The sequence below is a fragment of the Lampetra fluviatilis genome, chromosome 36, assembly GCF_964198595.1.
Source record: "Lampetra fluviatilis chromosome 36, kcLamFluv1.1, whole genome shotgun sequence".
Classification (NCBI taxonomy): Eukaryota; Metazoa; Chordata; class Hyperoartia; order Petromyzontiformes; family Petromyzontidae; genus Lampetra; species Lampetra fluviatilis.
Window position 1 is genome coordinate 6,166,359 of NC_136310.1, and position 14,547 is coordinate 6,180,905.

The 14,547-nt window shown below is 50.1% G+C and overlaps 2 protein-coding genes across 5 annotated transcripts in view; one reads left to right on the plus strand and one right to left on the minus strand.

Annotated features, from left to right (window-relative positions):
• Positions 1 to 14,547, plus strand: part of LOC144945064 (mitochondrial coenzyme A diphosphatase NUDT8-like) — a 47,458-nt gene that overhangs the window by 16,737 nt on the left and 16,174 nt on the right. The window lies entirely within an intron of this gene.
• The window catches only part of NPHP1 (nephrocystin 1), a 26,106-nt gene continuing 13,360 nt past the window's right edge, over positions 1,802 to 14,547 (minus strand). Inside the window, exons 1-2 of one of the 2 annotated variants that reach the window (XM_078873273.1) lie at positions 6,952 to 7,126; positions 1,802 to 6,107 (exon numbers count right to left, since the gene is read on the minus strand). In XM_078873273.1, coding sequence (XP_078729399.1) covers positions 3,843 to 6,038 — 2,196 coding nt within the window. In that variant the 5' untranslated portion in view covers positions 6,039 to 6,107; positions 6,952 to 7,126 and the 3' untranslated portion in view covers positions 1,802 to 3,842. Of the gene's footprint in view, positions 6,108 to 6,951; positions 7,127 to 14,547 lie in introns of those variants that run through there. The other variant, XM_078873274.1, reaches the window with a different exon arrangement.

Here is a 14,547-nt window from a genome sequence, read left to right on the forward strand (position 1 = left end):
GGGTTCAAATCCAGGGTCCCTGCAGTGCCAGCACAGCGCTGTGACCTTTGAGCCACTCCGCCCGCCACTTTCCTGCAAACATATTTTTGTTATGTCCCTGCAGATAGCGATTTTCAGGAAAAACGAAATCGCTGGGAGCGAGGCGTTCCGTAGCCCGCGAGTAGAAGGTGCACGCTAGATGTACGGAGGGAACATAGAGGCAGCAGCGATGAGGTCGCCCGCTGCAGGTTACCGCTCGTATATTTTTTTCTACGGCGGTGAGCAAATCGGTTTTGTTATTACTTTCAACGCCAATAATTTCGCTTGCTTCTACCCAAAACCGCTCGCAGCCTGCAATTGTAAATGCATTGTGCTTCGGGGCAACCCATCCGGACGTGTTGGCGACAGCATTCCAACTCAAAATGCATTACAAAAATCCCGTCATTACGGGTTAGTAAAACAGAAAAACGTCCGAATCGCGACGTCTAAATGAAACCGCCGCAAGCTTGCCGTGGCGCGGTGAGGAGCGAGTCGGCGGGCGGTGGCGGTTAGGAGCGGTGCGGTTGGGTTAAAAGGAAGCTTAGCGGTAATAACGTCTTCCCCCCTCCCAACTTCTCCCCGCTGGTGCCGCACGACGGGCGGTCCCTTTAGATCGTCAGGTCTTTTCCGTTTGCCCGCTCAATAACCCCGAGAGCCTCGGCAGCCGTGCCCGGCCTTCCCCACCGCCCCCCCCCCGCAAACCTGCTCCCTCCCTCCTCCCCCCCCATCTCAGAGACAAGGTCACCGTCGGTCAGCGCAGCGTTTAAACTGGCGTGCGTTTTACTGCCATGGAGGTTTGCGTGGTTTGCTCTCGGGTCGTACCGCGCATTGCTTGGCACGCTGTCTGGACTTTTCGCTCCGTATGCTGGGACCTTCCTGCTGAAGAACAACGCGCGGTACAAATTTTGGCCTTAACTGAAAGGCATACCGCTTAACTCTGGTAATAGGTGACATTACTATAGCATCAGATATGGTCTAACCAGTAAATTGCATTGCTAGCATGAGTCGCTTTTAAATAAAATTTTGATAATAAATTGTCAAGCTACATTACAATAGAGATTCAAGTAGTCGGGGAGTTAACTTTGGTACCCCAACCCTTTTAACTGTCCTTGCATTAGGACTGTGTGTAAACCATGTGCTGTCAATGCCAAAGGCACATGAGCCCAAAACCTCGAAACCAAACTCATGCAACCTAACACATTCCTGCGGAGGGAGCTGGTAGGAACGTTGGGTTGCTTGGTCAATGGCCAGGGTCAACGGCAGCGTGGTGTATTCCGCAAATATGGCCGACTGTGAGGCCGGGCACAAGCCAGCGTGAGTAGGTTAAACGTTGAGTTTTATAATGGCACCACGGGGTGACCAGCCCCTCTCCACCCAGTTCCACCCCTCCCACCCCCCACCCAGCCCCACCCTCCCCACCCAGCCCCTCCCCACCCTCCCCTCTCCACCCAGCCCCACCCCTCCCATTCTTGGATGCACGACGGACAGACAGAATAATCCCCTGTGGGCTGGTGTAACCAGGAGGTTCCTACCAGTATAAAGAAATATAAGTATCAGGAGAGAAACGTCCACATCCAGAGTGAGAGGCTGCCTTGGCATCATCTGATGCGCAGGTGCTTGGTGGAGTATTACAGAGCGGATTGTGAAAGATGGTAATGGTTTGCAGGCCTTAATCCAGCAGTGGATTGATCATGACTGATGGTGATTTCGGATATGATTGCTATAGCTCCATCTTCCAGCTTGTGGAAGTATTACACGGAGGGTGAGTTTTGGGCTGTAGTTTGTACGATGGTTAAGTGTGGTGACATCAATGGCATCGGTGATGACCACTTGACCTTAAAGATTTAGTGGATCACAATCATGGGTTACAGTTTAAATAACACACTTTATTTAAAACGTAAATACATGGGTTCCATTATCAATTTATAGGATTGCATTATTTTTAAAACCGCAATTTTGCTTCAATATTCTGGAGACAAAAAAATGTCTACATTTACTTTAAAGCATACGTGGTATAACCAGATATAATAGAATAAAACAAATATACTTTTAATTATCTAGAACATCCTGAGTCTCAAGAGTAATTTTCAGAAGCGTCCTGTATTTGGATGACTGGCAGCAATGACAACTTTGTACCAAGACAACAATCCCACAGGCAGATTTCTGGTCCCACACGAATGTGACAGCTGACGAGGCAATCAATGTCAAGAATTCTGAGTTTCAAGACTCAATTTCAGGAGGGATTGACTTTGGACATTTTTTTAATTTAGTTCCTTTTCACTAACTGTCAGAGGAAAGAACACAACCAAAGGAAACCCCAGCGCATGTGGGGAAATAACGCTCAAAACCGTGTAGAAAATCCACTTGCGTACAGGCCAGGCAGCTCACGCATCAGGAGTACTGAGTCAGTAGAGTTTCATAGCCACCTACAAATTAAACTGGGCGTTCAAGTGTGGTGAGCTGATAAACTAGAAACTATTAAACTATTCTATGGGAACCTCATTTGCCAGTAAAAATATGATAATTGGTTTTTTACCCTTCTATCTGGCAACGAAACTGACACCTTTTGGCGTCATCTGGTCCAACCCATGTGAGACTAGGCTCTAAGGAAAGCTGTCTCGGGTGTGGACCAATCAACTTCAAGGACAGTGCACATTATCAGAGTTATGTCTTTTGTTTGTATTATGACTGCAGGTATTGCGGTCTATGCAAACATGACTCCTTGTAAAAAGGTGTCAGTTTTATTGCCAGATAGAAGGGTAAAAAACCAATGATCATATTAAACTATTGTTTATTTTACTAGGTAAGGCCCACTGAGCTATACAGCTCTCCTCTTTTTTAGAAGTGCTTTGGCCATATATATTAGTTCAACAAAGCGGCTTATCATCATGTGGAACTTTATAGCAGCCAAATACTCTAAACGCACGTTGATTCTAAATGTGGAGAGAAAAACCGGAGGACCCGGAAAAAAATCCAGGCGACCACAGGGAGAGAGACACGCAAACTCCAAATATACCGGTGTCAGGGTCGGGATCGAACCCACGACCTCCTGCATACCAGGAGAGGTAATTAATATCTCACCACCATGACGATATGTTAACTACCTCGCTCGCCTGTTAACTATCTCGCCACCCACCAATGACTGTACAAAAATACTTCCATCACATTACATTTGGTTTTCACTTAATTTGGCTTCTTACAGCTGTTGAGTATTAAATTTTTTTTGTTCAATTAACTTAAACACACAATATTTGCCTGGCATTGAAAGCTGTGCCACTAGTGTAGATAAAGAGGTCTGCTGGAAGTGACTTCAGTAGTTCTGTGACCCCATATATTTAGCGTTGTTGTTCTCTGATACGGGGTGATGCACTGCTAGCTACTGGAGTTCTGGATGGAAATGTATTCCGTCCCATGACACAATGCTGATAGCATAACTAGAATTTAATTCTGAGAAAAATGCAAAACAAATACTTATTGATAAAAACATTCTGAGTTCGAATCGAGACAGCCGCCAGTGATGAAAGCAAGTTCTCAAGTACAGTCAATTGAAGGTCATCACGTTAAATGTAGTTTTGGACTTTGTCCAAATTCCAGTATCTCGAATTAAAAACATCACTTTTATAGTGACATGATGAACATTACTATGTGTGGCAAGCCGAGTAGATTTTTTCCTGCCTCCCTAAACAATATGTATAGTATAAAGAATACATTTTGCAGAACTGCCTTTTACAGTGCCCTGTAGCTTGGTGCCTCACACACTCTCCATCCACAAAACCCCGCGTCCAAGTCACCAGATCTCATCCGGGTGTCCGCCACACGACCGTCTAAACCGCCTCGGCGACCTCCCCGCCGCCGCTGCCGCCACCGCTCTCCCGTGCGTGAACCGGCGCGTCCCTCGTGAGCGAGAACGCCACCTGGTCGATGTGAAACGGCTCGTGCTGCAGCTCGGGCGACAGCAGTCCCAGCAGGGAGCCTCCCGCCTGGCGGCCCTGGCTCAGGATGGATCCGATCGCCATCCACCTCTCGGCCTCGTTTGGCCCGTGGCCCCATCGGTTCGGCGGGAGGTTCGCCAGGTGCAGCAGCAGCTGCGCCGTGTCGCGGTGAGCCCGCCGAAAAGTTTCCTCCATGAGGCGGCGGTCTGCGCGCTCCGCCCGGCGCAGGCCCGCTCGCCGCTCGGCCCACACGCTGCGCAGCGCGTCCATGACGTCGGGCAGCCCGACGAGCTCGCCCAGCGACGCCAGCACGTCGTCGGCCACCGGCCGGGCGTCCGTCTCGTCGCCGCGACCCTCGAGCAGCGCGCTGGCCAGCAGCTGCCGGTACATCACGAGCACCGACACGTAGCAGACGCAGCTCACCAGCGTCTGCGGCAGGCGGTCCAGCGCCTGCCGCAGCGGGGCCGCCGGGGTGCGCGCCCTCACCAACAGCCGCGGCCTGGCGTTGGAGAAGATCTGCCGGAGGGCGCCGCCGGCACGGCCGGCGGCCGAGGGGTCCAGTTCGACGTCGCGCTCGTAGGGGGTGCCGCCGTGCACATCGAGCTCGTAGGACTTGCTGGCGATGGCCAGGCCGGTTTCGGCGAACAGCCGCATGAAGGCCCAGCCGCAGCTGAGCTCGCCGAGCTCCAGCTCTGTCGCCGGTGACGTATCGGTGGCGGCGGCGCGCGACCGCAACACGTACGAGATGCCCAGCTCGAACAGCAGCCCGAGGTTGGGCGAGGCGTTGTCGGAGCGGGCGAAGAATTCGCCGTCCAAGAGGCTCGGCAGCAGCCCGCCGACGCGGGGAGAGAAGGTCCAGCGGCCCGGGTTGCGCGGCCTCCACGTGGCGCGCACCGCGTGCACGTTGCTCAGCACGCGGCGCCCGTCAAACAGGCACACGCGCACGTGGAGGCTCGCCACCTGCACGCCGGGCCCCGGCGGCGGGATGGCCTTGGCGCCGGCGAGGTAAAAGGTGCGGCTGACGCGGCACGTCCGCGGCCTCACGCCGCCCAGCTCCTCGCTCCACTGCAGGTCGCGGAAGGAGAGCTGCGAGGGGCCGAGGCGTGGCAGGAGGTGGCCGCGCGTGCTGAACTCGTCCGCGCTCTCGCCGCGCAGCAGCAGCAGCCGGTGCAGTGTAGATGGGCGGAATCCCGAGGGGACGGCGCCCGTCGCCGTCATAGCGGCGCTGGCGCTCGTGTCGTCTAGAGCTGCTTTGAGGGCGCGCCCCGACGAGGTGTCGTGCCGCCTGCTGCCGGCCTCCTCTTCGCTCGAAGGAACTGACTCCTCGTCATCCTCGTCGTCATCGTCCTCGTCATCATCTTGGTCGTCTTCTTGGACTTTGTCCGGCATCTGGTGCTGCAGGTACGTGCTGGGCACCATCCCGCGTGCGCCGTGCTCGTCCTGCGCCTCCCACCACCCGTCGGGCTTCTTGCTCAGCACCAGCAGCACCGCCCCCTTCCTGAAGGATAGGTCGCCGGCCTCCTGCGACGTGAAGTCGCTGAGCGCAACAAACGTCTTCAGCTGCACCTCTCTCGTCTGCCTTCCTCCACCCTCCGCTTCCTCTGCCTGTTGCACCAACGCCCCCTTCACCTGCTTTACCTCCTCCCCATCTTCATCATCACCATCTTCATCATCATCTTCATCATCTTCATCCTCATCATCATCCTCTCCTTCCTCTGCCTCTTCATCATCCTCTTCTTCGCTCTCGGTGCCTTCACGACTGTCGGGCGGCGCACACCGCTGCGCCAGCTGTCGCAGCTCCGCCAGGATCCGCTGCAAGCGCCGCTCCTCTTCCTGCTTCTTGCCGTCGTAGTCGGATACGGGCGCCGGCTCGTCCGCCTTGCCGAGCGCGGAGAGCTCCCGCCGGACGCTCTCCGCGTGCGCCCGGAGGTCCTCGCAGCGCCGTCCCAGCTCCCTGTTGCCGGGGCCGCTGCTCCGCTGCCCGCCGTCTCGCTCCTCGGCGACGAGCGCGTCGAGACGTTTCTTCACGTCGTCGATGCTCCTCTGCACCTTCTGCAGGGGGCTCCTCACTTTGGATCGGGTCGTCATCAGGATGGTGATGATGGTGATGGTGATGACGACGCTGCCGCCACTTAAACGTCAGTGGACCACCACAGCCTGTCAATAACAATTGAGATTGTATACGGGCAGTCCTCGGCTTACAAACCTAATTCGTTCCTGAGACCCTTTCATGGAGTTTTTTTTTTAATGCCCATACGGTCAGCGTTATGAAATGTCTTACAGTTCAACAAAAAAGGGGAACCATTATTAAACTCATAATTAAGAAGAAAGATCGTACAGATGTCTTCTGACCCCCATTTAATTCTCCTAAACTTAATGTCTTAAGTAAGGTTTATTTGAAACGAGTTAATATGCAAAGGGAAAACATGTTGGGGGGGGTAAATTAATGGAGGGGTCACAGGACATCTGGACCGCTCTGAACAGTGCTGTACAATTGATGTTTCTGCTGCACCTCACTCCACGCAGCCACGCAGCCTACAGCACCTGGTATGCACGGTGAGCGTGCATCCAAGAACTATCCCGGCTCAAGCCTGCTTAGCTTTCGATAATGTACGCGATCAACCACATTTCGGACGACCTCGGTCACAGCCAGAATGTGTTTGTTACAGACGATAAGACACGAAAACTCTGGGCCACTTGATGTTAGGCGCTGATATGAAGGGAGAGAAAAAAAAGACAATGCAAATGATACAAAAACACGTACTGCCAAAACAAAATGTAGGACGACAAACATTGAAGATGTTTGTCGCAGCAGTTGTTTAAGAGTTTTTTTTAAACATTTTGTAACGGAAAGCATCAGCCAAAGAGAAGCCTGCACAAGGCCGCAAGTCTCCGACATCCCGTTCACGACTCCCGACGCGAAACGTTAAAAGCCGTCGCGTTCAATTGCGCGCTTAATCTCGCCACGTCTGCTGTCGGTGTGCTTTAGAAGTGAAAGTACCTCTGACGGGAGGAGGCGGGTGGCGACAAAATGTGTTACAAAATGTGAACTTAGAAAGGCCCTTGGGCCTAAGACGCCTTGGCCGGCTTCAAACGCTCGTCGCCTTAGCAACGGTCGCCACGGGAGGCGGTGACGTCACCACGGCAGCGATTAGAAATCCGCGGCAGCGATTAGAAATCCGCGGCAGCCCCGTGAACGACTGAACAAAATTTCGATTTAAAGCTTTCGTGACTTGCAGGGATTCATGTTCTTGGTTCTTTCGGTAAAGTGACGTAGAAGGAAAATAATAAAATTATAAAACAAAAGAGCTTTATAGCTTATCGGATTCCTCCATTTAGGATCAACACACATTCAGATTCTGAGATATACAAAATAATAAAACTTATTTTAAAAAAAATGTACATTTAACTTTCGTCCACGAGAATTTGTTCACGCGGTTGAATTTGTTCAGAGTTATTATTGGTTCTTTCGGTAAAGTCACGTAGAAGGGAAATAATCAAATACGTTTTATGATTTGAATCCCTGCAGTCACGAAAGCTTTAAATCAAATTGTATTGATCAACTTTACCCAAGGAAAGCCACTGTTAGTACTGGATGGCCCCGGGAACTTTGAGCCACACCTGCACCTGCTAAAGATGATCGAATAGCAACAACACATTCCTGCGGAGGGTGCTGGTAGGAACGTTGGGTTGCTCGATCAATGGCCAGGGTCAACGGCGGCGTGGTGTATTCCGCAAATATGCCCGACTGTGAGGGCGGGCACAAGCCGGCGTGAGTAGGTTAAACGTTGAGTTTAGGGGCTGGTGACCAGCCCCTAACCACCCAGCCCCACCCCTCCCACCCCCCACCCAGCCCTACCCTCTCCACCCAGCCCCTCCCCACCCTCCCCACCCAGCCCCTCCCCTCCCACCCCCCACCCAGCCCCACCCTCCCCACCCAGCCCCTCCCCACCCAGCCCCACTCTCCCCACCCAGCCCCTCCACACCCAGCCCCACCCAGCCCCACCCTCCCCTCCCCACCCAGCCCTTCCCTGCACGACGGACACAATAATCCCCTGTGGGCTGGTGTAACCAGGAGGTTCCTACCAGTATAACGTTTCTGTAGCGTTGTGTTGCTATTCGTGGAAAAACGGACATGTTGAGACAGGGGTTGGTTGTATAGTCCTGCCGGGAGGCAGGTGGTGTCACGCATGTATGTTGAACTTCTTTCGCACCTTACGTCGTCAACTGCTAATCCCAGGTGCTTAGACGCGTCTTACAGAATTAGTTTGTGTTACCGTGTGCAGCACATACATTCAATGGGATTCATACTCCCAACTAACCGTGCTATTCACACTAGGAGAGAATCCTGGCCGCTGTGCAGTGCGTCCACACGACCAATTGTGGACATTTAGCCGATACACGTGTCGTAAATTCGTAAATAGGCGAGGGATTCGAGGCACGAGAAGCGGAGGCTTGAACTCGCACGAAATTCAATCGCAGGGCCGCCATACATAATTACACCAACGTAGGATTCAAAGTTCAACGTGTTGTGTGTGTATGTGTGTGTGTATGTGTGTGTATGTGTGTATGTGTGTGTATGTGTGTGTATGTGTGTGTATGTGTGTATGTGTGTGTATGTGTGTATGTGTGTGTATGTGTGTGTATGTGTGTATGTGTGTGTATGTGTGTACGTGTGTGTATGTGTGTATGTGTGTGTATGTGTGTATGTATGTGTGTGTATGTGTGTATGTGTGTGTGTGTATGTGTGTGTATGTGTGTACGTGTGTGTATGTGTGTATGTGTGTGTATGTGTGTATGCGGTAGTGTAGCGGTTAGCGCGCTGCGCTATGAACCTGGCGACCCGGGTTCGATTCCCGCTCACGGCTAACACCCAGTGACGATTATCTGAACCGGTCCTGGGCCTCTCCTAGGTCGACTCAGCCTTAAATGAGTACCTGGTTCGGTGTGTAAACATCGCCACTGGGGAGACAAAGGCGGTCGGGCGTGGTGCTGGCCACCCACCTCCTCGTATACTGTTCTGGCCTTCATAGGTGCTCGCTAACAGCACTTGCCCCTACAGTCTGTTAAGGCTACACGGGGGATCTTTGTATCTTTGTGTGTGTGTGGAATTTAGACTCGCACACATGTGGGATCGGGACTCAAATAGCACGGAATCTGGAAAACAGTCGGGGTTAGGGTTAGGGCCGGGTCAGACCCGGCTTGTGAGTAAGGCCAGACCAGAATACTTGCGTTGCTGTTTTCCACGTTTTTTTTTGTGGTTGTAATGTACCGTGGATGACACCGATTTGTAATTTGCGGCGTTTTTGTTAGCGGCAGAGTCGTCCGGACTGAAACCTTCCACAAGTCTGCACAGCGTCATCGCATCGTTGTCAGCAAGAACCAACGCGGCGCGGCACGCGTTGTACGGAGCGGCCAAAAAGTCAGGACACGTAGGGTTATTCAATTGATTTTAACACTTGCATGAAAACATTTTAATTGTAAATGCTTACTCCGAGCTCTCATACTCTGATGGTGCACTGTCTTTGAGTTGTGCACCTTTTGGCGTCATCTGGTCCAACCCATGTGAGACTAAGCTCTGTCTCGGGTGAGGACCAATCAACTTCAAGGACAGTGCATACATTATCAGAGTTGTGCTTTTTGTTTGCATTATGACTGCAGGTATTGTGGTCTATGCAAACATGACTCCTCGTAAAAAAAGGTGTCAGTTTTGTTGCCAAATAAAAGGGTAAAAAAACAATTATCTTAATATTTTATCTTTTATAATTATTTATATATATTTAATCTTCCTATTCAGATGACATTTACAAAACCATGAATGAGTTGAGACAAAAAAAAACTTCGTGAATGTTCAAATATTACACCTGTCAATTTTTTTCAAATCCCAAATTCATTGCAGAAGAGAAATCACGCACGCGTTAAAGTTAAGGGAAGTCAGCTTGAACATTTGGTGAATTATCCTCGGGGACATACGATTGACAGCTGTCCCTGTACGGCACAGAGCCCGCAAAGTGGGCATTTCGTCTGCCAGTCGTGGTCCGAAGCGATGTTGTTGATTGTTCCAAGCCAGTAATTTACTCGTGCAAATGCTGTCCAGGATATAAACTGAACTACATTTTTGTAATGTTACCAGGTAAGCCCAGCTGAGCTATATCGCTCTTTTACAGAAGCGACCTGGCAACAAGCGATAGTTCAACGAAGTGGCTTATCGCTTGGAAATTTAAAGCAGCCAAATACTCGAAACGCACGTTGAATCTAAATGTGGAGGGGAAAACCGGAGCACCCAGAGAAAAATCCACGACCACGGAGAGAGAGAGAGACACACAAACTCTAAATATACGTTCAGGTGTCAGGGTCTGGATCAAACCCACGACCTCCTGTATACCAGGCGAGGTAGTTAACATCTCCACGGGGAGAGAGAGAGAGAGACACACAAACTCTAAATATACGTTCAGGTGTCAGGGTCGGGATCAAACCCACGACCTCCTGCATACCAGGCGAGGTAGTTAACATCTCCACGGGGAGAGAGAGAGAGAGACACACAAACTCTAAATATACGTTCAGGTGTCAGGGTCTGGATCAAACCCACGACCTCCTGTATACCAGGCGAGCTAGTTAACATCTCCACGGGGAGAGAGAGAGAGAGACACACAAACTCTAAATATACGTTCAGGTGTCAGGGTCGGGATCAAACCCACGACCTCCTGCATACCAGGCGAGGTAGTTAACATCTCCACGGGGAGAGAGAGAGAGAGACACACAAACTCTAAATATACGTTCAGGTGTCAGGGTCTGGATCAAACCCACGACCTCCTGTATACCAGGCGAGCTAGTTAACATCTCCACGGGGAGAGAGAGAGAGAGACACACAAACTCTAAATATACGTTCAGGTGTCAGGGTCGGGATCAAACCCACGACCTCCTGCATACCAGGCGAGGTAGTTAACATCTCCACGGGGAGAGAGAGAGAGACACACAAACTCTAAATATACGTTCAGGTGTCAATGTCTGGATCAAACCCACGACCTCCTGTATACCAGGCGAGCTAGTTAACATCTCCACGGGGAGAGAGAGAGACACACAAACTCTAAATATACGTTCAGGTGTCAGGGTCGGGATCAAACCCACGACCTCCTGCATACCAGGCGAGGTAGTTAACATCTCCACGGGGAGAGAGAGAGAGAGACACACAAACTCTAAATATACGTTCAGGTGTCAATGTCTGGATCAAACCCACGATCTCCTGTATACCAGGCGAGCTAGTTAACATCTCCACGGGGAGAGAGAGAGAGAGACACACAAACTCTAAATATACGTTCAGGTGTCAGGGTCGGGATCAAACCCACGACCTGCATACCAGGCGAGGTAGTTAACATCTCCACGGGGAGAGAGAGAGACACACACAAACTCTAAATATACGTTCAGGTGTCAATGTCTGGATCAAACCCACGACCTCCTGTATACCAGGCGAGCTAGTTAACATCTCCACGGGGAGAGAGAGAGACACACAAACTCTAAATATACGTTCAGGTGTCAGGGTCGGGATCAAACCCACGACCTCCTGCATACCAGGCGAGGTAGTTAACATCTCCACGGGGAGAGAGAGAGAGAACATACAAACTCCAAATATACGGCAGGTGTCAGGGTCTGGATCAAACCCACGACCTCCTGTAAACCAGGCGAGGTAGCAGTTCACATCTCCTAGCCACCGTGGCTTGAATTGAATCGCTACTCGCAATCGTGACGATTCATCTCATCGCCCCGTGGGGATGATAACCTTCTGAGCCAGCCGGCCACAGCACCTCTTAGGGGACGTCCATAAATGACGTCACGCACCTAGGGGGGGGGGGTCAGACATTTGTGACGATGTGTGACGATGTGTGACGAAGGGGGGGGGGAGGTTGAGAAATGTGACGTCACATCAAAATGCGCAACTTTAAATAAATATAGACAACACGTTCTACTTAATTAAATAGACTTTTTAATAAATGTTTTCTCCTACAACATCAAAGTGCAGCTGCACATTAAATACGCACTACAATGACAATAGTTTAAAGCGATTTGAAGCATGTTTTATTTTTTGGGGGGGGCGCAGAGCTTTGTGACGTCATATCTGACGTCACAAAGCTCTGACTTTTTGTGACGTCGTGTGACGAAGGAGAGGGGGGGGGAGTCAAAAATCGTCCAAAATCGCGTGACGTCATTTATGGACGGCCCCTTATAGCCGTGTCTCGATTCCTAACGGGGTTTTGCAAGTGAAGTGGTCAGCACAACACCGCATAGTCAACCCGTTTCATTCACCGCGTTCTTTGCTCGCGAGTTGTGATGGAGGACATTTCTATAGGATACATTTTACACGTGTAATCTGGAAATGGCCCTTCATAGCACATCCGACGTTTCAGACCATGGCCCTTCTTCACGTGCTATCTTCACTGACGAAAGACCATTGCCTGAAACGTCGCCGAGTATATATTATTGTGTTATTGTATGTATAATGAACTTCATTCGCACCGTACGTAGCCAACCGTGCTAATGGGGAGGTGCGAAAGGCCACACACACAGTTGTTATTGTCGAGTGTATTCAAGTTACATCATGGGACCTCCTTTGCCAGTACCAAAATATACTAATAGGGTTTTTCCCCTTTTTATCTGGCAACAAAACTGACACCTTTTGCAAGGAATCATGCTTACATTAACCACAATACTTGCAGTCAAATGCAAACAAAAAACAATACTCTGATCATTTATGCATTGTCCTTGAAACTGATTGGTCCACACCATAGACAGCTTTAATTCTAGATTTGAAGCTTTCGTGACTGCAAGGATTCATATTCTTAGGTTTTTTCGGTAAAGTCACGTAGGTAAAACATTAAAATTAATAAAAGTACGTGACTTTACCGAACCTAAGAATAGAGACAGCTTTCTTTTTTGTTTGCATTTGTCTGCAAGTATTGTGGTTAATGTAAACATGATTCCTTGCAAAAGGTGTCAGTTTTGTTGCCAGAAAAAAGGGGAAAACCCCTATTAGTCTATTAGAGTTGTGTTGCCAATTGTCCACGTGCGCCACTGCTAACACAGCAGCAGTATCACCAGATCATTTGTGATGTAGCAGGAGGCGATTGTTTGCTTGAACGTACTCTGGTGTCTGTGCGCACTGTGTGTGTGTGTCATAAGGAAGCAGCGACGATCGTTAATGCCCTCAGTTTACACGGAAAGGCCTCGGCGCGAGTCACATTGTTTCGTTTTCAGGAGGGCCCCTGCTAAGTTGAGATGCTTCACCCTGGTTCCACCAGTGACTCGGTTTTTGGCAGAGGTGTGGACTCGAGTCATGTGACTTGGACTCGAGTCAGACTCGAGTCATGAATTTGATGACTTGCGACTCGACTTGGACTTGCATAACAATGACTTTGTCCCACCTATGAGATGTGGACTCGAGTCATGTGACTTGGACTCGAGTCAGACTCGAGTCATGAATTTGATGACTTGCGACTCGACTTGGACTTGCATAACAATGACTTTGTCCCACCTCTGGTTTTTGGCTTCTTGTGGGAGGATACCAGCACAAACACACCTGCCTGGACGCTGTTTCTCTCTCTCTCTCTAAAGAGCTAGGGGAGATGGGAGACCGACACTCACGTTCATAAGCAAGCTGCGTGTATATTCTTCTTCTTGGTTCTTTGGGTAAAGTCACGTAGAAGGGAAATAATAAAATAAAACATAATAAAATAATATAATAAGCTGCGTGTATATTGTTTCATTTGTAGAATGTTCCTTTGCTACCCTTCTTCCCTCTCACCTTCCCCACCCTCCCCTATCGCTGGTCTTCCCTTGGTGTGCTAGTTATCTCTTCTAGATTTGAAGCTTTCGTGACTGCAAGGATTCACCATGTATAGTTGTCACAAACCATAACAAAGGCTCACCCTCTTAAGCCTCACCTTACCATATGAATAAAAAGTGTGCTGTACTTGGCCCTTCCCCCCTCTCCAACCATTATATAAACGGCGTGGTAGCTCCTGCAATCTCTCATTTACTTGATACAGCTGTCGTGGCTGTGACGGTTCCACCTGAAGACGGAAGCTTGTGTTGCCTCCGAAACGTCGTGATTTTTATTTTATTTTACTTTTATTAATTTTAATGTTTTTACCTACTTGACTTTACCGAAAAAACCTAAGAATATGCTAGTTATCTCTTTCTCCCCACCTTACCCCCCCCCCCCCAGTAGCCCCCTCCCGACTCAGGAGTCCCCACTTGGTTACGGGGCAGCGATCCCTATACCGCCCCTCCTCCTGTGAATGTTCACGACGGGCACGATCGGAAATTTCCGTGGAAATTTTTGTTTGTTAATCCCTCTCCCTATTGAACACCGATCGGAAATTTCCGCGTTTTTGTCGCAATTATTTTTTTTTAACTGATGGGGGGTGGGGGGGGGGGAGTTCGTTGTTGTTGCACATCGCGGCCAATTTTTTTGTCATTACAATTATCAGAAATATTTATACTGAAATCTGACCCGAGCTGTATTTCGTTGCAGCGCGCGGGTCGAAACGGCGGACATCGTGCCAGACTCGAAAACACGCCTGAGATCTCGATCTACAGTATA